Here is a 25,097-nt window from a genome sequence, read left to right on the forward strand (position 1 = left end):
AAATGTGTCAAAAAAACAGCTATTCAAAAATATGGACGGCAAATTCGGTGCAAACCCTTTAGTTTCCGTCCTCAAATGAAAGTCTGAGGAGATTGTTGGACTCAGATTGGTTCACACCAGCAGAAACATTTATCTCGATGAATCGAGAAAATAATAATCGAGAATAAATAATCAGATAACGTTGATCAGTGTTTGTCAAACCAGGAAATGTCTTGTTTTTGTCCACAAACCAAAATGATTGATTTATATGTTTTATGGAGCAAATAAACTAGAAAATATTCCCATTTAAGAAGCTGAAACAATCAGAAAACCGCTTCAAACCGATGAATGATTATCGAAATAGTTGACGATTCATTCAGTAATTGTTTCCACTCTAGTGTATATTCTCATGTGAGTGAACTTGGATATTTTCTGGATATTTGACTGATTCTGAGTCAAATGTCTCGATAACTCTTAGATAGAGAACGTATTAGACTCGAAATTTGCTTGCTCGATTCATGCAGCGTTTTGTTGACGTTTGCCATCGTAGCTCTCTCTGTGCGCAGCGTGCGATGCGTTAAGTGTCCTCGCGTCAAATGTCACTCTGTGTTTTCAAAAGTAATTATTTTCCCATCAGCCTCTTCGGTGCTTAGTGTTTAACGCTAATTGAATGAATATGGAAAACCTCATATCTGCTTAATGTCACGGTGATTTAGCATTTAGACACTTCAGTTTGATTCTGTGATCTGCAAATATGTCGATTAACTCACACGGATGTTTGAAACAGAAGGTTAGTAGAGTTTGAGATTTATAACCATATACTCGGTCACGGTAAAGGCTTTGTTGAGCCTGACGTGAGTTTTATATGTATAAGTTATTGGAAAGGTGACTCATCACAGTGACATTTCTCGCTTGCAAACCTGCAGCGACGCTGAATCACCGTCTGATGTGATCAGGCAGCAATTACGTGAGTCAAAAATGAGTCAGAGTCGCATGAAGTCCGACATCAAGTTTTTGATGGATCTTTCCACAGTCTGACTCACTGAGAAATGTTTTTCAGAGGTTCGATAAGTTGGAGGGTTATTTTTGGAGAGTTTATCCTGCTCAAAATCCATTCCGCAACATTTGAACAGCGGAATAGTGGCCAATGCTGATCTTAAGAAATCAGTGCAGTGATGGCCAATGTATGATTACAATTTAATTGTTTTTAATGGTATATTTGACTGATTATCTTTTCTCCTTAAATAATAAGAAATGAGACACAAAATTGCTTTAATTCATATTTTCAAAAGTGTGTTTATGAGTTTCAATCACTCTGCTATGAGGAGTCTGGAAATCCGAGCTGACATTCAAGCACCAGGAGTTTCCTCTTCACAGTGGAGTCTCAGAATGGCTTCATTCTCCCCTGCTGATCAGGGATTAAACCACTTTCTATTAGAGCAGAGAATCTCTCGCCGTGACACACCTGAGCCCAGGCACTCAGGCAAGCAGATGGAAATAATGTCGAAGTCTCGCCTTCTTTAATTACTACTACTACCCTCCTGCAGCGGTGCTCACACACACACAAGGGGAATTGTTTTAATAATCCTGCGGTTTGTATCAAGCTGCAGGATTGTTCCGAATATGGAAAGTTCTCTGCAGCTGTTGAAAAGTTTATTCCTGTGCTGTTACGACGACGCGTTCACAGCACACAGTCACTGCCGGAATACGTGATTATGATGATGAAAGCAAAAGAGGTGGAAAAAGAGGAGGAGGTTGCGCACGAGGTAAAAGGAGGAGAGAGAGGGAGTGAGAGATGGAGCGCAGGGCCCTGGGGTGAGATCTGTGTCTGCACTTCCATTAGGGACCAGCTCACTAAGGTTACGTGAGCAAGAAGACATGCACAGCTTTGACTTTTCTTTCTTTCTTTCTTTCTTTCTTCCTCGCTCTCCTCTGATTCACTCCCTCTGTATTCCTCTGCACCTCAGAGAATAGATCTGAGCGTCACTCGTTTACTTAATCATGAGTTAGCGTGTAAGAGCTGCTCTGTGTGCTGATGCTAAACCAAAGTAATGAATATTTATCATAGTTTAGTATCCTAACAGTAACTAGGCGTGGTGTTCCAGTCAATGTGTGGATTTCTCTGCTTGAAATGGCCGAGTAAAGGGTTTTTAGAAACATTTGAAACCATAAGAATGAGAACAAAAATGAAAAAAATTGCATTTTGCTACAAACCTGTTTCAACATTAATTACAATAGATTAGATTAAATTCGTCTTTATTGATTCCACATTTGAGATTTCGAGTCGTCTTTGAGCTGGAAGGTCGTGGGTTCGATTCCCGGTATACACGCGCTGCACTGTATGAACGTGTGAGTGAATGGGTGAATGGCAAAACTGTAGCATAAAGCAGCTTCCAGTGGTCGTCGAGACTAGACAAGAATGAGTAGAGTAATAAATAAACAAGATTATGAGAAGACAAAATGGAATTAGGATAAACTAAAAAGACTAAAAAGATTAAAATAACATATAACATAAAGCAATATGACAGGGTTACAGTGTTTCTTCACAGTGTTGGTGTTAAAGAGTCTGATGACAGTGGACGTGGAGGACCTGTGGAAGTGCTCCGTCCCACACTGCTGCTGAAGGAGCTGCTGAAAGCTTCCACAGTGATAGATGTTGTCCATGATGGAGCTTAGCTTTGCTAAAGTCCTTATCTCACCCACTTCCTCTGTGAAGGACAGAGGACAGAAAATGGGTAAAAGGTTTTTTTGATCATTCTGCTCCAAGGCTGACAAACACAATCCCTTCTGCAGAGGTTACGGCCGCATCATAGTTTACAGGGTAACATTAACAGCGTCTCTTCCACCTCCTACTTCTTTCAAATTCCCCTGTAAGCTGGTTTTAAAAAGACTTGGAGTTATTACGACAACTTCAACTGCGTGTCGCACATTTACTGACACCACTCTTGCGAGGCCGACGCTTTAAAGGGTACAAACAAAAATCGTAAATCATCATTGTTTTGATGTTCCCGCTACTTCCTGCCGTCTTGTGACACTATTTCCGGTGTGAGTTGGCTGTTACCCTCACACCCCGACGGATTTCTGTGCCCAAATAGTGCCGACTGGTGCAGAATCGTGGGTGTATTGTGTCAAGATGTCAACCTACACACAAGTTGTACACAAAGTTGCCATGTTTGAATCCACTTTCATGACTTTAATGAACTCCTCGTGTGCAAATGTTCCAGCAACACTGTAAAAGTATGTGTGGGACACTGTCTTTGCATCCACCGAAGATAATTTGAAATGCTTGAGGTTTTTCTTCCCTGCCACAGCTGCTGCTGCTGCTGCTATAATCATTCAGTCATTCTTGGCTTGTGCCGTTCTCCGGCAGCGCAAAGGTCGGAATATGGGAAAATGAAAATAGAGCCGTGTTCAAGGCGAGTGCATCCACTGTGAAGCGTTTGTCCATTTGGTGGAGCTGGGCCTGAATACCCTCTCTGTTCTCTTGACTAAAGCTGTGAAGCCAACAATGTTTTCATCTCAAAGGCTTCTTGTCTGCTCTGTGGTGACAGCCCAAAATGATTCAGAGAGAAAGAAAGAGCATCTTCCTCTTAAATTATACTCACAGTTTAATACACCAGAAGACTGTTGTCTTTTCATTTGGATAAAACCTTTAAAACCTTTTTAGAAGAACTTTAAACCAAGTGTTTGAGCAGCTGACCTAATTATCTAATTTAAGCAAATGATAAAATGATTGTCTTTTGAAAAGGAGTTAAGGGAATTGGTTTAATTGGCTGGAAAGTGGAAAGTGTGGAGTGACTGGAATAGATACAATAATTGGAGATAGGAAAATTGTATGTGTTACCTCTCTAGGACCCTTTCTGGCATAAACACAGACCTTCTGAGCCTCATGGAGACCAAAGCCTGGTCCTAATGAGGCACAACCTCCAACTGGTTAAGATTTGAAGCTCAGTTGGTAGAGCCGGGGCCCCGTAGGGCGAAGGGCCGATTGCAGTGACCTGGGCTGATTCAGCCTGCGGTCCTTTGCTGTGTGTCTTCCCCCTCTCTCTCGCTCTCTCTCCCTCCTTTCATGCTTCTCTGTAGGGCGGCAACTAACGGTTATTTTGATAATCGATTAATCTGTCGATTATTTTTGAGATGAATCGATTATTAATTGGATAAAATTAACTTATTATGAAACTGACCGGGAATCTCCCAACAAATCGACTATTAGTGCTTGCTGCTGCAGGGAATTCTAGTCAGAACTTCCTGTTTCGCTTCTTCTTCCTCTTCCTCCCATATTTTTGCCGCGTAACTCCTCCCACAGTTTTGAGAAAGCCCCCGCACGCCCACGTCCTAAAACGTGCGGTTTAAAGGGGAGTGGTGTGCTATGACTATTCTAAGCATTTCGAGTAACCATGGCGACAAAAATCGTAAAAAAAAACTGCAAATAACTTCCACATACACATGAATGGGAAACGGTCGAAAACACCAATCCCACTTTGGAGCATCACAGTGTCGTCATGGAGACGTGATTGAAACTTTAAACGGATCACAAGACCTTGATACATATTAAGATATTTGAACAATCGCAGTTTAAGTTTTATAATCTTTTTGGACATTCTCAGAAAAAGCCCAAAAAATATCTTAAGTTTGGATTAGGCAATAACTGATAGGCTACACGTACCCACACACACACACAGTATACACTTGACTGAGCCAGTTACACGTAAAGAAGGTCACAAAGAGGCTGAAGAGTCTGCACTTTTTCCCAGCTGTGCAGTCAGTGCACGGAAGGTGCTCGATCCTCCATTAGCTCCTAATTCCAGCAAAGGGCACCATACTCATCCCTCTCCTGTTAGAATAATAGGGTTCTTCTTATTCTCTTTGATCCTCCTCCTTCCCCCGACTGTCTTCCTCCCTCCCGGGGCTTCTCTTACAGAAAAACACTTTTGAGGACACAGACTTCCCGACGGCACTACATTTACATTTGCCGGTGCTTGACAGAAATTGGTAGTGTCAGCTGCTGTGTAGCTCCTCAGACTAGATTTGAGACGACCACTGAATGAAAGAAAGGAGAAAAAAAAACAACAACATTAAGAAAGTAGAGATGTCTGAGACCCCACAGAGCACAGGAAAGTGAATGAATGAATGACTGACACAAAAGAAAGGGGTTATGCTGCCTGTCTGACATTTTATATAAGACCAGATTTTGACATTTCACATGGTGCTTAGTGATGGAGGTAAGTGAGGACAGTGTCCTGCCTCAGGCTCTCATCATGACCCAGTGCATGGAATAGATTTACTCGCCTACTTGCAGGATACAAGGATCAATACGCTGTCTATACGGCATACGTAATGTTCTTACCTTGAACGCTGAGGCCAAGGAAACTGAAATCACCTCCTCACATCGTCGCGGCGGAAATACACTTGGCTGCTGGGATGCAGGTCCACCACATAGACATTAATATTGAAATAAAGTCTTGACTTTTATTCCAATGAAAAGCGGAAACAATTCTTGGAGAAACATGTAGGAGCTATGCAGAAAAAAAATAACAGTGGAACACACTCATACTGTATGTTATAAGAGCGTCTCCCAGATGTTTAAGTGCACACATTTGCACGTACATGTTCTCTAGGCCATATAAAGAGCAGCTGCAGACACATGTTATTCCCGCCTCACTGATATAAAACACTATGTTCTTTTGTCCAAACATGTCACACTTTTTGTTTCCACGCTTGATTTTCTTGTGTTTTTTACTCGTATAAGTAATGTCATGAGGGATACTGGTTGCCACTGGCTGCTGAAACTTGTCAGTTTCCACTTCCAGTTTCCTTTTACCTGGTGATTTGTTTGACATTCTAAGTTTTTGAACTAGTAAAAAAAATAAATAATATCGAGAGTCTCTCTGTCCTCTTCTTCCCTCGCTCCACCCTCCAGCAGTGAACTTGAGTGACTTCTATAATGAGCACTTCCCCCCCCTCCCTCCTGGCCTTCTTTATGGTCCCTGGTCGTTATCAGAAGTCTCCGTGCTGCTTGCTGCGTGACAACAAGTCCTCACGTGACCGTCACTCCCCCGTTTCCCCGCATTGTTGTAGATCGCAGCTCATTTTCTTGCGTCTGAAATTGGGTCCTTGTGTGTTCGTTGCTGTCCACGGCAAAAGAAAAAAAGTCAAACTCTTCTTCTATCAAAGAACATAAAAGTAACAAGAGAAACCTTGATATTTTCCCCTGTTTGTCTCTTTCATGTTTCCACCAGCAGTGATTTATTCACCGCTGTCATTTCATCTCTGCTTTCCTTTCTTTGAGTCATTCTCAGTTTTAGCCTCGCCTTTACTCCCTCTCTCTTTATCCTTTTTAGACTTCTACTAACTCCACTTTTATGCCTCACATCTATTTCCATTTGACTTTGTGTATCACAGCTACATTTGTGCAGGGTGGTTTGGTTTAATCAATATTAATGGTCCCCGTGCTGTTAGGTAAAGGGTGGAACATGCAGAGGATGAAGGCTCCTGCTTGTCTGCCTTTGTTAGAGCGGTGAACAATATTTCCCCCATGTACGCACGTGTGTGTGTGTGTGTGTGTGTGTGAGAGAGCGATGGTGGAAAAAAACTGGGTCAAGTTTACCTTGCACTGTGGGTGATAAGCACCACTGGGAACACTTTCAACCTACATCTCATTCTCTTATTCTTGTTTTCCTCATCTACTTCTAATGAGTTTGCAGTTCTGGGCAGTTTTCCCTTAAGCGTCTACTTTTCTTCTTCTCTTCTCTTCTTCCTTTTTCTCTTCTCTTTCATGTCATGGCGGTTGGCTCTCAGCCATAGACGATATATAAGAGATGCATGTAGTCCTCTGGTGGCAAAACGAACTCCCAATGTGAAGCCTCAGAATATGCGATTTCACTTCGTGCTCCTACACCGATATAGCAACCTTTATCTTTCTCATGTATATTTCTTCTCTCGTTTTTCTCCTTTTATCTTCATTCTTCTGAACATCCATCCATCTTCTACTGCTTTATCTACTATATGAGGGTCGTGCTGTGCCATTCTCAGCTGATATGGGGCGAAAGGCGGGGTCACACCCTGGACAGTTCGCCAGTCCATCACAGGAACACATGTAGAGACAAACAACCGTCCACTCTCACACTCATGGTCAATTTAGAGTAATAATTGACCTAATCCCCATATTGCATGTTTTTAGACTGTGGGAGTCTAAAAACACACACACACACACACAGGGAGAACATGCATAGGACTGTGAGGACCTTGATTTGTGGTCCTCACAAAGCCACAAATACAAGAACACACACACACAAGCTTTGACTGGTATCAGCACCAGGACCAGCTGCAGGCCAGGCTGTGTGTGTGTGTGTGTGTGTGTGTGTGATTATTGCAGCCTCACAGAAACAAGTTACAATTTATAGAACAATGTCAAGATGTAATTGATCCAATTTAGAAAGTGTGAAATGGCCCAGTCGCACTTGGTGGACCTGCACTTCAAATCCACCCCATCGGCATGTGGGATCAATTTCCATAAGGCTCGTTATGGATCGGATTGATCAGGACATCCTGTGTGTAGGTAAATGAATGAATGAAAAAACAGATCTGGGCTGCCACTGTTCTGTGACCTCATTCTATTTTGGAGTAGATGATCAGATCGCACGTCTTTAATTGGGCAGCACAGTTACAAACACTAGTGTTAGCTAAGTGGGCAGAGAAAGCCAAATGTAATTGGCAACTGGCAACAATCGACTTGTCTCCTGGTGGGCAGCGGCTCTGCGCTCGCTCACAGTGCAGTGAGGACATTAAATGAGACAAACGCACATACAGCCACCTCAAGTGTTTGCAGAGAATGGGCCGGAAATATCACTGAGCGGCACTTCTCCGGGGGAAAATGGCTTGTTAATGACAGCCTGGTTTGTGATCATAGAATAGCAACAATAACTCAAATGACCGCTTGCTGAGGTATGCAAAAAAGACCATCTCTGAACACAGAACATGTCCTTACAGGAGAAGGAGACGTCACCAGGTGCCAGTGCTGTTACTTTTATTACATGTCGGGTGTACCTAATAAAAGGGCCACTGAGTGTCGGTGAGTGTAGGCTTTCTATAATGTAATTATTTAAAAAGTATTGCATTTTACTCACGTCTAAATGATCTAGTGCAGTGGTTCCCAAACTGTTCACGGTCCTTACCCCCTTGTGACCCCTTGTGACCCCTGCTCTCACGCAATTTAGCATGCATAACATACAAATAAAATCTCTCAAAGTGAATTATTTCTCACAAAATGGATTCATTTACCAACATTTTCAGTGAGCAACACCAGTTCACTTTGAAAAAAGAAATCTACCAAACATTTCGACATTTCCAGAGCATAATTAGTTATGAATCCACTTGAAAGGTCGCCTATATTATGTGACTGTAGCCTATGTCTATTTATACGCCTGTTTTAAAATAAGCGGTTTTTAAATCCCATTCATAACTTCCTCTGTTTGACAGCGTGTCAGAGTGATTCAGTCTAAGGGATTTAAGATTTTATTCATATTCAAATGTGGTATTTAACGAGTGTACACGTGGAGAGTAGTCCACTCTTCACGTGTGGATCTCATCTCACGTCTCTACTCTGTGTGTGTGTATGCATGTATGGGTGTCCCGCTCACATGTGAAGCCATGTGACCTGAGATAGAGGGACAAATCAAACACTCTGGCCTGAGTGCAAAGATGAGATGGTGTTGTTTGCGTTTGGTTAGTTCTCCCCCTCTCTGTTGCCGCTTGCTTTTATTTGCATTTATTGATGCCCCTCACGTTGCCTTGGTAAACAAGAGCGGCTTGTGCCGCGCATTAAAAGGCCTTTGAACAAATAACACTCTGTGTGCTGCGGGGTTGAGGATCCTGAGAAAAGGAGTGCACATTTTAAAACGCTTGGTAAATTCACTGCCTGTAATGTGTGTGAAAATCTGACGGGGTATTAAGTGCCACAGAAAAGCTGATATAATTCTTGAAATGTCCCATGATTCTTGCTGTCTCTCTCTCATCATCATCTTCCTCCAGCCTCTCTTCCTTATGTCTTATCTTAGCTGACAGGGATGAATGACTGAGGAAATTGAATCCTCTTTATCACTGTTGTGCTTCCAGAGTGAGCCCCGCTATTGCACACAATGGCTGCTCCTGCACCTTTAGGTGATTCTGCTGAAGTTGCCTCGTCATCTCACCTGCAGTTATTTCTCTCTCTCTCTCTCTCTCTCTCTTTTGTTTCTGTCTGTAGTTGTCGTACAAGCAACAGGAAGAGTCTGATCCTGACCACCACCTCTCCCACGCTGCCTCGCCCCCACTCACCTCTGCCTCTCCCTGGACACCTCGGTATGTACTTCTCTGTTTCTTAATGACAAACAATATGTATCCTCATGTCATTTACAGCTCTACCTTTATATGTGTTCAGTCCCTGTGTTAGGACTCATTATCTGAATGAAATACAACACTTTTTCAGCGCTTTGCTGTCAAGTACGACGGAGTGTTAGGGCCAAACAACAAAGAAAATAATGGAATCTTTCGAGAATAAAGTTGTAATATTATGGGAATAAATCTGTAATATTACGAGATTAAAGTCGTAATATTGTGAGAATACATTTGTAATATTACAAGAATAAAGTTGTAATATTGTGAGAAAACATTTGTAATGTTACAAGAATAAAGTTGTAATATTGTGAGAATACATTTGTAATATTACAAGAATAAAGTTGTAATATTGTGAGAATAAATTTGTAATATTACAAGAATAAAGTTGTAATATTGTGAGAATAAATTTGTAATATTACAAGAATAAAGTTGTAATATTGTGAGAATAAATTTGTAATATTACAAGAATAAAGTTGTAATATTGTGAGAATAAATTTGTAATATTACAAGAATAAAGTTGTAATATTGTGAGAATAAATTTGTAATATTACAAGAATAAAGTTGTAATATTGTGAGAATAAATTTGTAATATTGTGAGAATAAATTCGTAATATTACAAGAATAAATTTGTAATATTACAAGAATAAAGTCGTAATATTGTGAGAATATATTTGTAATATTACAAGAATAGAGTTGTAATATTGTGAGAATAAATTTGTAATATAACAAGAATAAAGTCGTAATATTACAAGAATAAAATTGTAACATTACAAGAATAAATTCATAATATTACAAGAATAAAGTTGTAATATTGTGAGAATAAATTTGTAATATTACAAGAATAAAGTCATAATATTACAAGAATAAAGTTGTAATATTGTGAGAATAAATTTGTAATATTACAAGAATCAAGTCGTAACATTACAAGAATATTCTCGTAATATTACGACTTTATTCTCGAAAGATGAAATGTTTTTTTCTGTTCAGTTTGGCCCTAATAGGCCTTCGTACATAGTGTTCTTCTGTTGAGTTTGGACGCAGCCAATCGCTCAACTCAACGCTTGGAGGAAAAATGCTAAACAAAGCAAGAGCTAAACAACACACTCATTTAAATACAAATGTTTTCTCCTGTCATTGCTCGTTCAACTGGGGAATTAATTACTTAAGGTCCACGTGGATGAAGCTGCTGTGCCTCAGGTGAAGTTTTGTCACCTGCAGAGTGCTGTCGCTGGGGAACATTTAAAATGCCTTCCTTAGTAAATCAAGCTTGGCAAAAATAAGAACCCGTTCTGTCTACTTTCATTGGCTTCTTCATAATTCACAACAAGATGGGCAACGGATCGTTTTTTAATGTTGCCTCATCTCCGTCATCATACTCGTCATCATCATCGTAATCATCCAAGAGCAGCACTCCATTTTCTCTCTTCTTTATTTTTCAACTCAATTGTATTTGACCCCGGGGAGCAATTCAAGCGCTCACAGAGTAGACATTAAAACATTATAATAACAGTTCAAAAATGTTTGTCATTTGGTCAACACCCCTAAAAGTAGTGGTTTTGGTACCCGATCCTTGTTATTTTGTAACTCACTACAGGAAAATACCAGAATATTTAACTAGTCTTCTGGCATCTTCACATCAGCAGCTCCTTTGTAAACGATAGCTTGATTCATTTATGATTAACCTGCCAATCAAATCTCTCAGCCCATTAATCAAATCAGCGTCATTACTGTTCACAGCACAAAGCAGGGCGAATACAAATCTAACATTCGTAAGTCTATAAATCAATGTTGGGCCTTAATGGTTTGGCAAAGAATCTAAATTTCATACCATTACACCCCATCACACACTTCATAATAATTGTAAATAGTCACGTTGTCATGCCAGGGTTTGGTTTTCTTCGGGTCATTTAATCACATTTTTTATTTAATGTATATTTTCCTGCCGTTGCGTGCTGCTCTCTAATGTCTCATCATCTGTTTCTATCTTCCTGTGCCATCAGGGAGCAGCCCTCTGGACAGCCCGCGAAACTTCTCTCCCAGCAACCCGGCGCATTTCTCCTTTGCCTCCTCCAGAAGGTCACTGCTTTACATCACCTAACATACTGTTTGCATTGTTTTTATATTCTCACCGTGTGACAACGAGAGAGACAGTTAAAAGAGACAGACAGGGGTTAAGTCGGCATGAGGAGGAGAGACATCATGTGAGAACCAGAGAACAGGGGAGGTGAGGTTGAGGGTGAGGATCTGTTGCCGTGCGAAGACAGTCTCGCACATTCTGGGGAACGTGCAGCGTCTCGCTGTGTAACTCGCTGACTCGCGTGCGGACTGACAGGACCCAGACGTTACATTCACAGCAACACTGTTTGTATTCACACTGCTCAGGCGACGAGGCGACGAGGTGAAGAGGTGGCGCGTGGCCATGAGCGTCTGTTCATATTGAAATCAGGAGAGATTGGCGAGTGAAAATTCATTTATTTAATCTAACCCTAATGAGATTATTGAGCAGAACGATTTGTTGATAGTCTTCAAAGAGACGTTGGTGCTTGGATGAAGGGTGAAGAATGGTGGCGATGGAGAGGTGGAGGTTACAGACATCAGAGAGAGGCAACTGAGGCAAAATAGTATTATTTGTATTTAATATTTAACCCTTAGAACACAGAGCATAGAGTTTCTTATATCCTTTTTTTCAGCACAACCTCTCAATTTCCTAAGTCTAAAATAAATTGCCCGCATCAAGAAGGACATAAAATGCAGCTGCTTCTTTTTAATTTACTTTTCTTTTTTTGGTCACAAACAAATTAAGACTCAACAAAAGTGGTGTTATTTATCTTTTATTATAAAATGGCATCCACACAGACGATAATGACTGCAGCATGAGAGACGTGTAAAGCCCTCACTTTGGTTGTGGTCACATGATTTCCAATATTTGATCCAGTGATTTTCATGTGTTGATGTTGACCAGTATCGGTTGATCAGATCAACACGTCTCTAGTTTCAGGTGTGTTACAGATATCCCACTATATGTGTGTGTGTGTGTGTTTTTTTTGTATTGTGGTTCAGGTTGACATCACTTACTCAACAAATCCTAATACTCAGCTTAAAATAAAGCGTTTTCACTTATGACGTTCTATTGTCCTCATGCACAAAGCATGAAATGATTGTGTGTGTAAATATGATGATGATTGACCTGCACAGAGCCCCCTTTAAAAACCCCTTTAGCCCCCGCCCCCCAAACCCTTTAGTTTTGAATTAGTAGTAGTTTTGAACATCAGGGTCTGACCTCACCTCACTAATGCTCAAAATGGAAGCAAATACCTACAGCATTAGATTCATTCAATAAGACATGGATGTAATGCTGCACATACTTTTGCTATGTGGTGTGTTTTTATTAAATAATGCAGAATTAAATAAGGATAATACAAAAAAAACAAAAAACATAGCCTTCTTAATGGCTCCAGGTCAGTTAATTACCACTGTCACTGCCCTCAGTCAGACACAGAGCTTGGAGTGGAGTGGAGAGTGTGGAGCCTGGTGCTTCTATAAATCCTCGCTTCATTTATCACATCCGTCTGCCTGCCTGTCACTGTGGGATCTAAGTATATGGAAGCAAATTGAGTGAGTGTCCCGTGTTCTCCTCGCTAAGGAACGGCTCCAGGGACAAAGTAGTTGTGTTATAAGTCATTGTTGAGTTGTTTTTTCAGTGCCGCTGAAATTGAGACGTGTCTCTTGTTGTTAGTGGAAATAGGTTTGTCAGGGTTTTGTCTTACAAAAAAGAAATCTTACAGCCGTTTCACTTCGACACGTTGTTATTTTTTCCTCCTACACAATAGCTGACGGTGGTTTTAAACAAGCTTATATGTTGTGTTTATGGCATAATGCATGGATCACTTTGAGCGTTTGAATGATGTAATACTTTGTGTTACTTTCCTGCAGAGCGGATGGACGCCGGTGGTCTTTGGCATCTTTGCCCTCTTCTGGATATGGCACCAACACCCCCAGCTCTACGGTAAATGAAGTCATTTCTTATTAGTGTTGTTTAAAAGCTGTTTTAAGAGCTGATGGCTCAAATGTATTAAATAAACCATTAGGCAGGAACTAATATGTTCAACCTCTGATGTAAATGCAAACCTGACCTGGAATTTAACATTATTATACTGCTGTGAATTAACATTTATATGAAAAAGTATCTCGTTTTATAGAGGGTTTAGTATTCAATACTCGTCTTGATCCCTGTGCCCTTTTAGGACGCTCTCTCTTGTAATGTTAGACAGCCAATCTCTAGCGTTATTAGATCTTGTTCGCAGCAGGCTGCTTATTGACTTACTGTTTGTGATGAGATTTACTCCCGAGGTATCAAAATTAGCTATTTGATATGTTCTAGACTATCCATGTACAGATGGCGCTGGTTCAGCTTTCTGTTTAAAGGGTCCAAAGCAATTGCAGCATTTTTTTGGTTTTTACACAAATACAATTTAAAGTGAGACCGAGGAGACATTGCTAAGGGATGCCTATCCTGTTTGTTCTGATCCAGCACCTATAACTAAGCAGCATAGAGCAGGTTTTTCTCAGTCCTGGTCCTGGGGAACCACTGCCCTGCATGGTTTAGAGGTTTCCTTGCAGAAGCCTGATAACCACGACTGAGAAACCCTGGCCTAGAATCAACAGCAGCTCTCCTCTTAGGCAGAAAAATGGAAATTTAGTCAGAATTAACTTAACTTGCACATAGTGAACGAGTACTGCTCTAAATAAATACAATTAAAGGTGTACATTTCTGTACAATGGATGGTCCTGGGGAACCACTGCCCTGCATGGTTTAGAGGTTTCCTTGCAGAAGCCTGATAACCACGACTGAGAAACCCTGGCCTAGAATCAACAGCAGCTCTCCTCTTATGGATTTAGTCAGAATTAACTTAACTTGCACATAGTGAACGAGTACTGCTCTAAATAAATACAATTAAAGGTGTACATTTCTGTACAATGGATTCTTGGATGTGGGTTGTACCCACATAGATAGAATAGAATAATATCACTTTTAAACAAAGACATTTCTTATTTTAACCAAATCATGTTTGCGGTTTATAATTCAGGATTATTAAACGCTTGACGTCAGAATTGTTCGTGTGAACGTCCTGATGTCTCGTCTCAAAAGCTGTCATGTCAATTTTCAACTGAAAAATCCCTTTCAGTCATCTGTTTAAGTCTAATTGTCCTGGTTAAATCTGTCACCTGGATCAGAGGACGTTAGTAAGCAGGAGGTCCAGGTGTCAGTGCTTTGATGAAGGCTAATGAGGCGGTGAGGTCAGGTTTGTCTGTGACAATTAGACTAATACATTAAAATGTCATCTTATTGTCATCCAGGATAAGGCAGATATACATTTCGATAGTGTGCTGGAGGTTTGTTTCATTAATGTTCTTTTTTTGGTCCGTCCAACTCCTCCACCCTCTTTACTTCTCCAGTCCTCCAGCTCCTCACAGGAGCGGCTGCATCAGCTGCCCTTCCAGCCCACCATGGACGAGCTCCACTTCTTATCCAAGCACTTTGGCAGCACTGAGAGCATCACGGATGACGACGGGGGCCGCAGCTCTCCTCACATGCGGCTGCGCTCCCGTAGTCTCAGGTCAGCAGCTTCTTCTTCTGTCCTGTTTCACCATCTGGTCACTTACAAGCATGACTAACTTAACACCAATACAATCTCAGTTTAAAGAAAGCCTCTTCCCTTCCATCTTTGCCTCATACAATATCCTACATTTTGAAATCATATAAGAAATTCAAGCTTGCCTGACCCTCACAGGCGTAAACAGGTGTTATCAGTCAAAGTTAATGCAATACTTTAATCTCAAGTGATGGCTTAAGAGGAACCAGATCTGTCATTCTTAATTTTATGCTAATATGTGCCACATTTAATGCTGTATATTTTTAATATTTATTTGTTCTGTGTGTTGTTGTGCGTTGTTTCATGGTGTGTGTTGTTGTTTTTGTCTAACCTGCCAGGGACTTTGGCTAATTCTGGCATATTTGCATTGATAGGGTCATCAATATGCATTGTTTCTTCCAATTAAATGCATTTCAAATGTCTTAAATAAGCTCTTTCAGAGCAGATTTACAACGGTGACAGCTGGCTGATGCTGTTAATCCTTTTTTTAAAAGCAGACTCAGACAGATACTGTGACGATGAAACCAGAGGAAAAGACAAAGTCAGCACACAAAAGCAGTCCAAGGCGACAAAACTACAAAATCAGCAGAGTCAGGAAACATGCACAAGCAAAAACAAACTAATAATAATTACTGCTGGAACTCATCCATCAAAAAAGAATGGATGAACTGGCGAGGGGTCAGGGGTCATGGTGAGTATACTGAAAGAGAGAGTGGATAAATAGGGATACTCAGATGATCAGGGCACAGGAAGCCAAACAGGAAGTGCATTGTCTGAGATAAGAAAACAAATTGAATCCAAAAATAAAACAGGAAGTCACTAATGATGACTGAATATATAACATACTCTAAATACACATAATTGTTGCTACAATGGACAGTTTGTTGGTTTTACGACTTTTTCTATTATGCTTTAGCATTAGCTAAACATCCCATACAGACATGTTTGTCCCCCATCTATCTTAATAGTTTTACATTAATAAGTGAAGCTTGAAAAGCCTTATCTTTCTGACTGTTCTCCATTCTTTTCTGTGTTGCTCTTCAGCCCAGGACGCTCCTCCTCCTGCTATGATAATGAGATAGTCATGATGAACCATGTGTACAAAGAGCGCTTTCCAAAGGTAACACACACTGTGTTTTTTGCCTGATTTTTCCTCCATCTCACTCCCTTGGTATCAAAAGGAAATGGGGTAAAAGCTTCCTTCATGATAAAAATCAAGCTCCAGGAAATTGGCCATTATAGCTCGGAGTTCATTTAAGGTAAAAGCTCTTTTGGCTTGTTTTCACACACAAGTCAGTTGGAAAGAAGAAAATGACGTTGTATTGAAGTGAGTGTGAATTGGCAGAGTCACACCGTCTAGGCCACAGATTAAATTGCTTTCCGAAGTCACCAACGTTTGGCTCATCTGAAGAAATGAAATCTCGCTGTAAACATTTCCTCAGTCTGTTGTGTTTTCTAACACGTCGGCCTCTCGTTGCCTCCCACCCTTTGTCCTCCACCAGGCCACAGCACAGATGGAGGGGAGGCTGGCCGAGTTCAGCCAGGCTTTTTCCCCTGAAAATGTTCTTCCACTCGCCGACGGAGTCCTCAGCTTCATCCACCATCAGATAGTTGAGCTGTCCAGAGACTGCCTGGCCAAAGCCCGCGAGGGCCTCATCACCTCCGTCTACTTCTTTGAACTGCAGCAGAATCTGGAGAAGCTTCTTCATGATGTAAGCTAATGACTTGGATATCTGATATCTGAGCTTTTTACATTATGTTGTTTTATTAGGGCTCGGGCACTCACACAGTGGAGTGAGGACCTATTGGAATTCCTAGAATATTTTCATTTTCGAGGCACTTAACTGAAACGGACGATAATTGGCACACAAATCAGAACTGGCCATAATATTAATATTATAATAATAATAATAATACATCATAATAAAGATAATCCATAAAAGTGGTGCAGTAGTGCCCCCAAAAGTGAAACATGTTAGGACAAAGCCGAAACTAAGTTCCACCAAATTTCATGAAACTTGGGAAAAAAAGTCTATTGGGACCATGACCTCAACTCAACAGGAAGTCAACCATTTTGAATTTGGCGACCATCTTGGCGAGTTGCACTTCTCGAGCATGATCAATTGGTTCTAAACATATCAACGATGACAAGTTATCAACATGTCTCGCAGATTCAAAAGGGGCGTGGCCACAGCAACCATTGGAGTTTTGGATGTGGCCTTTAACTTTGCCAAACGTTCACCAATCTGCACAAAACATCATATGTGAGACACGAGACCCAGTCAGAAATCATCAGCACATGAAAACTAAGTCAAGGGTATAGCGCCACCTGCTGGCAGCACGGCGGTCGAGAGGACCCGCGCGATGCTGCTTTGTCGCTTTAATTTTACTTTTTGTTTGAGCAGGTCATTCTTGGAAATGTCAAGAATGATTGGACATCTACATGTTTCAGATCATCAGCAATCATTTTAAAACAGAGACGAGATTGTCAATTTCCCTTATTTTGTATGAAGGTTCTCATTACATTACATTACATGTCATTTAGCAGACGCTTTTATCCAAAGCGACTTACAATGGAATTGAGTACAATCAGCCAGGGGTGGAGTCGAACTTGCGACCATGATGTCTTTCGCACACAGGGTACCGGTCTTAAGGTCAATTTAAGACCTGTGACACACACACACACACGCACACAAGGAGCGTATTCACTTCTTTTTACTTGAAAAGCAGCTTCTATAAAATCAGTCATAAATACAGACACTCATACAAATATTGCTCAGCACGTTGGGATGTCGTGATACTGTAGACGGGCGCGGATTCATGGATTCTGCTCGAGTGTTGAATTTCATCCAAACGCATCATGCCATGGGTGAGAGACGAGATTGAAATTGCGGCGGCTAATTGAGCTTGTGATTTGCTGTTCGGAGATAACAGGCATCAGCAGCCCCACTTTGACGACTTGATTTGATTATTGTGATTACTGTGGGTTGTCTGCTCCGCGTGTGATTGTATCTGCTGTGATTTTCATTGTCCGATATTGTCGTATCTTACAGTTTCAAACTCTTGTTCCGTCCCCATGTGTGTCCTTTTGTCTCTCTGTAAAATGTCTCTGTGTTGCTTAATGCTAACATGTCTCCATGTGTTTCCTTCTTTCTGTTTTGCGTCTCTCTGTCAGGCCTTCGAGCGTTCGGAGAGCAACGAGGTTGCTTTTGTCACCGAGCTGGTGAAGAAGCTTCTCATCATCATCTCACGTCCCGCTAGGCTTCTGGAATGTTTGGTAAGATAACACACACTTTTACTCCAGTGTTTACTTTTCACTGAAATGTTTAGTTTGTCCATTGTGGGCTGCAGCCGACCTGCCGACTCATATAAATACAAAAGGCTCATTCTTGTGTAATGAAAAACAACAATTAACAATACACTGATTTGCATTTAGCTTTGTATTACTAGAATAGGGGTAGTATTTTTGAAAAAGTGTGCTTCCAATCTCAGTTTCCCCAGAGTTGGGAAGAGTTAACTTCATTCTTTTCTTTGTTACGTGCCCACCAGTGACACTTGGTCCTGTTAGCGTAACTGTTAGCAAAGATGGCGGACACTGTTTACATCCCCCTATGACTTAGCGTTATGAGATCTTCATTCTTTTTTTTGCCCACCAGTGACACTTGGTGAAACTGCAACGCTAACTCCGCACTTTTTAGCCCAGAATGTAAACAGTGTCCGCCATCTTTGCTAACAGTTACGCTAACAGGACCAAGTGTCACTGGTATATGAGTTGAGATATTTCTCAACTCAGGGGAAACTGAGTTTGGGAAGCACAATTTTTCAAAAAATACTACCTCTATTCTAGTAATACAAAGCTAAATGCAAATCGGAGAAGTATTCCTTTAACAATTTCTTCCAAATAAAAATAATTGAATCCAAATTTTACACAGTGGACCTTTTACACCTACAAACATTTTAGCACTGTGGCGTATAACACAGCAGTAGAAAATCAAAACAAGCAACACTGATGTTTAGGAGCCAGTCCACGTCTGTCTGAGTGACAAAGGTATTTGCATTTAGATTAGAATTTGCGCTGCCACACTAGGTGGCCCCCCTTAATGCTCAGCTGCAATACAGTCTGACTCAGACCACGGTGGTATTTAAAGTTGGATTGTGTTTGTGTCTGTCTGTATCCCAGTGTCACCATGTCTCATCACAGTGTGTCCGTCTCGTGTCTTCCCTGCTGAGTTATGCCACACTGACAGGGCTTTTGATGAGAAATGACAGCTGAGACCACGACGTGGAGAATTGATTTATTGAATTCCGTGAACCGATCCCACCCCAGTTTTCTGCATATCATTGCATTTGGATTGCAGTGTGCGTGAGATTCATTGCATGTTTTTGGCATCAATAGAGATCGGGCTTGGCTAAACACTCCACTGCAATACACCATGTCAGCTTTAGTGTCTGGCAAGGGCATGAAGTCTTTGCTGCGGCAGCGTGGCCCACTGCTGTGACATATTTCTTAATCCAATTCCATTTGGACACAGGGATGTGTCTTTCTTCTTTGGGCTTACGATAGCCGCCTCTTTTACCACAGGCTCAGAAATACAGCACAAACATAAAACCATATGTCTTGTCTTGCAGAGGCTGGTGCCCTGCTCACACTCTCCTGAGGAAAATATGATTTATTTCCGTCATTTGCTGTTTGTTCCGGGCCCTGTGTTCTGATCTAGTTGTTTGGGGTCACATAAACATGTAAAACATAACTTTTTGAGTCTGAAACTACTAAATTACATGACAACTATTCTGATCAATCAATCAGTCTCTGGATTCTGGTTTCTATATCAGTTATTTTGCTCTATTACAGAATGTTTAGTTATATTTTGTGCACATTTCAAGGTTTAATACACAATTATCTGACATCCTATTGACCAAGCAACAAATGAATCTAGAATATAACTTATAGATTTGTTGATATATGAAATAAGTCTGCAACTCTTTTGTTTTCCAGGAGTTTAACCCAGAGGAGTTTTACCATCTGCTGGAGGCGGCGGAGGACCACGCCAAGGAGGGTCATCTGATGAAAACAGACATTCCTCGTTACATCATCAGCCAGTTGGGACTGACCAGAGACCCAATTGAAGGTGAGGGGGAAGATGGATTCATTCAGATTTGATTCCCAAAATGTATTAACTATTAAAATGTATTAACTATCTGCTGTCTGCAATTCAATCCACCATGTGTTTGTCATCAGAGATGGTAAACCTTGATAGTTACGACAGTGAGGGACCACTGACACCTGAAACAGATGACTCGACGGAGGTGAGACATGAATTACTCCTTGGTCTGGTCATTTCGTCAATGCTCAGTCATTTTCCGTAGTCATCCATCAATTTCCTATCTTTGCATATTGATAGTTTAGCCTGTCTGGCCTGTCAGATCTCACTGAAGATGTCTGCTTCATCTGCTAATGACTTGGCATACATCTGTTCATCCATCTAATTTAGCTAATGTATGCTGAAGTAGAACAAAAACAAAGAGGATATCCCCTCCTTGAATTTCTGGGCGTTCCCCTGAACATTAGGCTTCCCTCCAAATGACTGATATCAAGTTAAGTAGACAAAAAAAAATGAAAGCAAAGGATGAGGCTGATAAAGAAATCAAACTGATTTTGTTGACACTTGCTAACAGATGATGATGATAATGATTCGACAACCGTTTTGAAGCAGCGCTGTGATTTTTCATCCACAGGGAAAGATCAGAGCAGTGAAACCACCGGGAGAAGAAGACTTCCAGACCATCAAGCTGATTAGTAATGGAGCATACGGGTGGGTAGAGCATTAGGATTTGTAAGTTTTTTTAAGCCTCTTTCACCTTGAAATGGTGAAGCCGATTAAAAAAAGAAAAAAAAGATGATGAACACCATTCTCTTTGCAAGTAGTTCTTTTTTTTCACCCTGGCATCGCTTTCAATTCATTTCACAGGTGATGGAAACGTAAGAAAATGACAAAAACTCAATTAGTTTGAGTTTAAATTGTTGTTCAGGTTATCTGATTGAGGAAATAAATGATACTGAGCATTGTTACAAGTTTTAAAGGGAGTAAGTGCCAATTTGACACATTCCCATTAGTGAAAAACCCCTTTAAACCCTGGGTTAAGCAGGTTTATGGACACAAAGGACGCAGAGTGAAAATAATGTGCCTCTGGGTCCACACAGTGCTGTGTACCTGGTGCGTCATCTGGAGACACGGCAGCGGTTCGCCATGAAGAAGATTAACAAACAAAACCTGATCCTGAGGAACCAAATCCAGCAGGCCTTTGTGGAGAGGGACATCCTCACGTTTGCAGAGAATCCTTTTGTCGTCTCCATGTACTGTTCCTTCGAAACTCGACGACACCTGTGCATGGTCATGGAGTACGTAGAGGGTGAGTGTGTGTATGTAAATGCAGGAGATACTTAAATGGGAACGCAGGATGACTCAAGTCACGTTTACATTGAAACTAAAATGGTCCAGAACCAGAGGTACCAATTCATGTCGGCAGCAAGGCTGATCAAATAATTATTCCCGCTGGCAGGTGGAGACTGTGCTGCACTGCTGAAGAATATTGGAGCTCTGCCTGTGGAAATGGCCCGCATGTACTTTGCAGAGACGGTCCTCGCACTGGAGTACTTACACAACTATGGCATCGTGCACCGTGACCTCAAGCCTGACAAGTAAGACGGAGCCGGAGGACGTGTAGTTTTCATCGGCACTGTGAAGCTTATGTAGCTCATAACTAACTCTGCCGTCTTCGTCCTTATTAGCCTCTTGATCACCTCCATGGGACACATCAAGCTGACGGACTTTGGCCTGTCCAAGATGGGTCTGATGAGTCTGACCACAAACTTGTATGAAGAGCACATAGAGAAGGATACGCGGGAGTTCCTGGATAAACAGGTATCATGAACACAAGATGAAAATAATAGCAGGTCTATGTACACACAGGTAGATACTTTTGATTAAATGAAGTGTTGAAGGGGCTGTAAAATATGTACAAATTCAAAACAGTCACTGCGTTGCCCTCTTCTCCCCAGAATCAAGTCCTTTGTGGGTTTCGGTGGAGATGATTTTACACTGTGTTTATGCACATACTAAAACATAACTGCTCCACCATCTGTTTTATTTCATAAACATTATTGTGTTAATATTCACATATCAGCAACAGGCGGGGGTTGTGGAAGTGTACACTATACTATACTATACTATACTGTGAGTAAGAGGAAGAACTTTAGTTCATTTTGAACGAAGAGTAATTTCTTACCTGTCACGGAGAAAATCATCCACAGCGGCGCTTGTCTTTACATTCCTCTTTGCTTTCAGCCGTCCACATTTTTCATGCAGACACTTATTTGTTTTTTTCTCTTGTTGGGACGTATTTGAGTGGGATATTGATGCATTTCCAACCCATAGCTAAAGCTAAGTGTGTTTGGTTAACTCTGTTGACAACCCAGGTTTCTAAGTGCTACAAGCTGCGTAAGTGGGTGTGTGTGACAGTGAGTGGCCAGAGATTCAAATGAACATATTTGCTTTTCAAATAAGGCTTTTATTCAGTCGACAGAGACAAACTGTCAACTGTAAATTGTGTGGCAGCATTACAGCAGTGCAGTCACTTCGATCCACGCGATGTGAAACATCTTTTGATGTCTTCATTTCCATGCAAAGCACGAAAAAGAACGAGATGGTTAACTGTTGGCGGAACAATGGGTCAATATTTTCAATCATTTCAGGTTCAGCTTATTTTCGGAGGCCTTTCACTCAGCGAGTATGCTTTGAAACTGTTGTGCCACAAACCCATTAGCATTCAGTGCAGACGATCGACCACCTGCACCTGATGATGTTAATCAGTGCTTTCATCTTGTATTTGCATATGTGTAGTGATCTACTCGGTTAGGAGTATGCTCACATTTAGGATCAACGGTATCATTTTGAAGAAGGTAAAACCCGTTTAAAACGATGGACTTAAACTTATTTTCTAATGATAAATTAGATGTAACAAAAAGTCATATTAAAAGTGCACAAATCTACAAGAGAGGCTTGTGTGTGAAACATACAAATAAACATTTTTTTTCTCTCAGTTGTGTGGAACTCCAGAGTACATTGCCCCTGAGGTAATTCTTCGTCAAGGTTATGGTAAACCTGTGGACTGGTGGGCCATGGGCATCATCCTGTACGAGTTCCTGGTGGGCTGTGTCCCATTTTTTGGAGACACTCCAGAGGATCTGTTTGGACAGGTCATCACAGGTGAGGGATCAGAGATTTGTACCTCCCCACTTCCTACTTCCTTTCCTCAACTCTTACGTCATGTTCCATAGATGACATAGTGTGGCCAGTAGGGGATGAGGCTCTCCCCGTCGATGCCCAGCACATGATCTCCTGTCTCCTGCAGAGGAATCCACTGGTTCGACTCGGCACAGGTGAGTGAGTCACGTAGGGCTTTCATTCTGGCTTTTTACCTTTACCAATTTTATGTAAATTTAGGTGAATTAGGAATAAAAGTATTGCTGCCATGTGCTATGTTCTTCATCTAAACAATTTGTGCTTGTTGTTTTCTTATGTTATTAGTTGTTGATAAGGTTGTGACTGACTTCTAAGTAAAATAAAGGTTACGTTTAGCTGATTCTATTCAAATTCATTATTACAAGCTTGGTTTGCATTCTTAATTTTAACACATGGTGTTCAGGTGGTGTTTTTTTAATAATTAAATAGTCATTGTTTCTTTTAATGGAGCGAACTCCACACTCACACACTTCCCATTTTACCAACTTCTTTACTTGGTCTCGAGCTGCACACTCCCCCTCACTCTCTCCTTCCTTTATCCACCCTGTAGGTGGTACATTTGAAGTGAAGCAGCATGCGTTCTTCACAGAGGTGGACTGGAACAGCCTGTTGAGACAGAAGGCAGAGTTCATTCCTCACCTGGAGTCAGAGGAAGACACCAGTTATTTTGACAGTAAGTTTGACTTTGGATACCTTTGAGCTCAGCAAACTCTCAGTAGTCACGGATTCTCACGCGTCGACCTGAAGACCGCTGTTACTTCAGAAAGGTAGTTAGGTAAGTGCAGTGTGCATTTGTAGACATGGATGTGTCATTTCACAGTTGTTAGATAATAGTGTGTGTGTGTGAGCAGACAGAAGTGCAGGGAGAAAGATAATACCTCTGTTCTCTGGATTTGTACCCATTTTCAAACAATCACATTACCTCTCCTCATCAGCCCGCTCTGAGCGCTACCCTCACGTGCATTCCTACGACGAAGATGACACCAACGACGACGAGCCTGTGGAGATGCACCGCTTCTCTTCATGCTCCCCTCGCTTCAGCAAGGTCAGACCTGACAGTTGCCTTATTATAACGGCCGCTTTCTTATAATGGCTTTTGTTCAAAAACAAATCATTGCACATGAAGTCTGACTAAGTCTGTATGTGGACCTGAAGGTGTACAGCAGCATGGAGCATCTGTCCCAGCTGGAGCACAAACCCCATGGTGTGACTCTACGGGAGCACAAGGTCCCCAGGGAGGAGCGGATGGCCAAAAGAGAAAGTCTGGGAAGTGTCACTCTCAGAGACAAGAGCTGGAGGACTGGATCACCTGAGATGTGAGTGCAAGCTACAGAAACCTGCAAAGAAAGCACATTAACAATGCTGAAAGAAAGATGTCCTCAAACCTGTCTTCTCTGCAGCAGAGTAAGTTCAGGAGAAGCCTGTTTAAATGATACACACTATAGTGATATTTTGTGTGGGTCATAGCCTCCTGGTGGGCTGTGTAGATACTGCAGGTGGGTCATCAGGAGGTCATTAAACATCAATAAATAAAATACATTCAGCTGAGATTGGCACAGCCTGACTGAAAAGCATTTATCTGTAATTTCAAGTTGCTCGTTTTTACATTCAAAGTTCTGATATTTCAGTTTACCTCTGCAGGTGTGAGGAAACCAGAGAATCCAGAGAAACCCCACACACACACACACAGGGAGAACGTGCAAACTCCATGCAGAAATGCCCTCACTCAGACCGAGTTCTTTTAGCGAGGCAACATCGCTTGCCACTACTCCTCTACCGTATAGTT

The 25,097-nt window shown here is 41.4% G+C and overlaps 1 protein-coding gene across 3 annotated transcripts in view; it reads left to right on the forward strand.

Annotated features, from left to right (window-relative positions):
- LOC122785013 (microtubule-associated serine/threonine-protein kinase 1-like) overlaps window positions 1–25,097 on the forward strand; it is a 41,577-nt gene that overhangs the window by 10,584 nt on the left and 5,896 nt on the right. For all 3 annotated transcript variants that reach the window (XM_044050557.1, XM_044050556.1, XM_044050558.1), the window contains 18 exons: window positions 9,224–9,318; window positions 11,355–11,430; window positions 13,288–13,360; window positions 14,812–14,972; window positions 16,053–16,128; window positions 16,511–16,720; window positions 18,184–18,285; window positions 20,005–20,137; window positions 20,248–20,315; window positions 20,745–20,821; window positions 21,211–21,419; window positions 21,570–21,708; window positions 21,799–21,931; window positions 23,110–23,275; window positions 23,347–23,448; window positions 23,862–23,984; window positions 24,247–24,356; window positions 24,467–24,627. In XM_044050557.1, the coding sequence (XP_043906492.1) occupies window positions 9,224–9,318; window positions 11,355–11,430; window positions 13,288–13,360; window positions 14,812–14,972; window positions 16,053–16,128; window positions 16,511–16,720; window positions 18,184–18,285; window positions 20,005–20,137; window positions 20,248–20,315; window positions 20,745–20,821; window positions 21,211–21,419; window positions 21,570–21,708; window positions 21,799–21,931; window positions 23,110–23,275; window positions 23,347–23,448; window positions 23,862–23,984; window positions 24,247–24,356; window positions 24,467–24,627 (2,214 nt within the window). The remainder of the gene's footprint in view (window positions 1–9,223; window positions 9,319–11,354; window positions 11,431–13,287; window positions 13,361–14,811; window positions 14,973–16,052; window positions 16,129–16,510; window positions 16,721–18,183; window positions 18,286–20,004; window positions 20,138–20,247; window positions 20,316–20,744; window positions 20,822–21,210; window positions 21,420–21,569; window positions 21,709–21,798; window positions 21,932–23,109; window positions 23,276–23,346; window positions 23,449–23,861; window positions 23,985–24,246; window positions 24,357–24,466; window positions 24,628–25,097) is intronic.

This window comes from Solea senegalensis, linkage group LG19 (genome assembly GCF_019176455.1).
Source record: "Solea senegalensis isolate Sse05_10M linkage group LG19, IFAPA_SoseM_1, whole genome shotgun sequence".
NCBI lineage: Eukaryota > Metazoa > Chordata > Actinopteri > Pleuronectiformes > Soleidae > Solea > Solea senegalensis.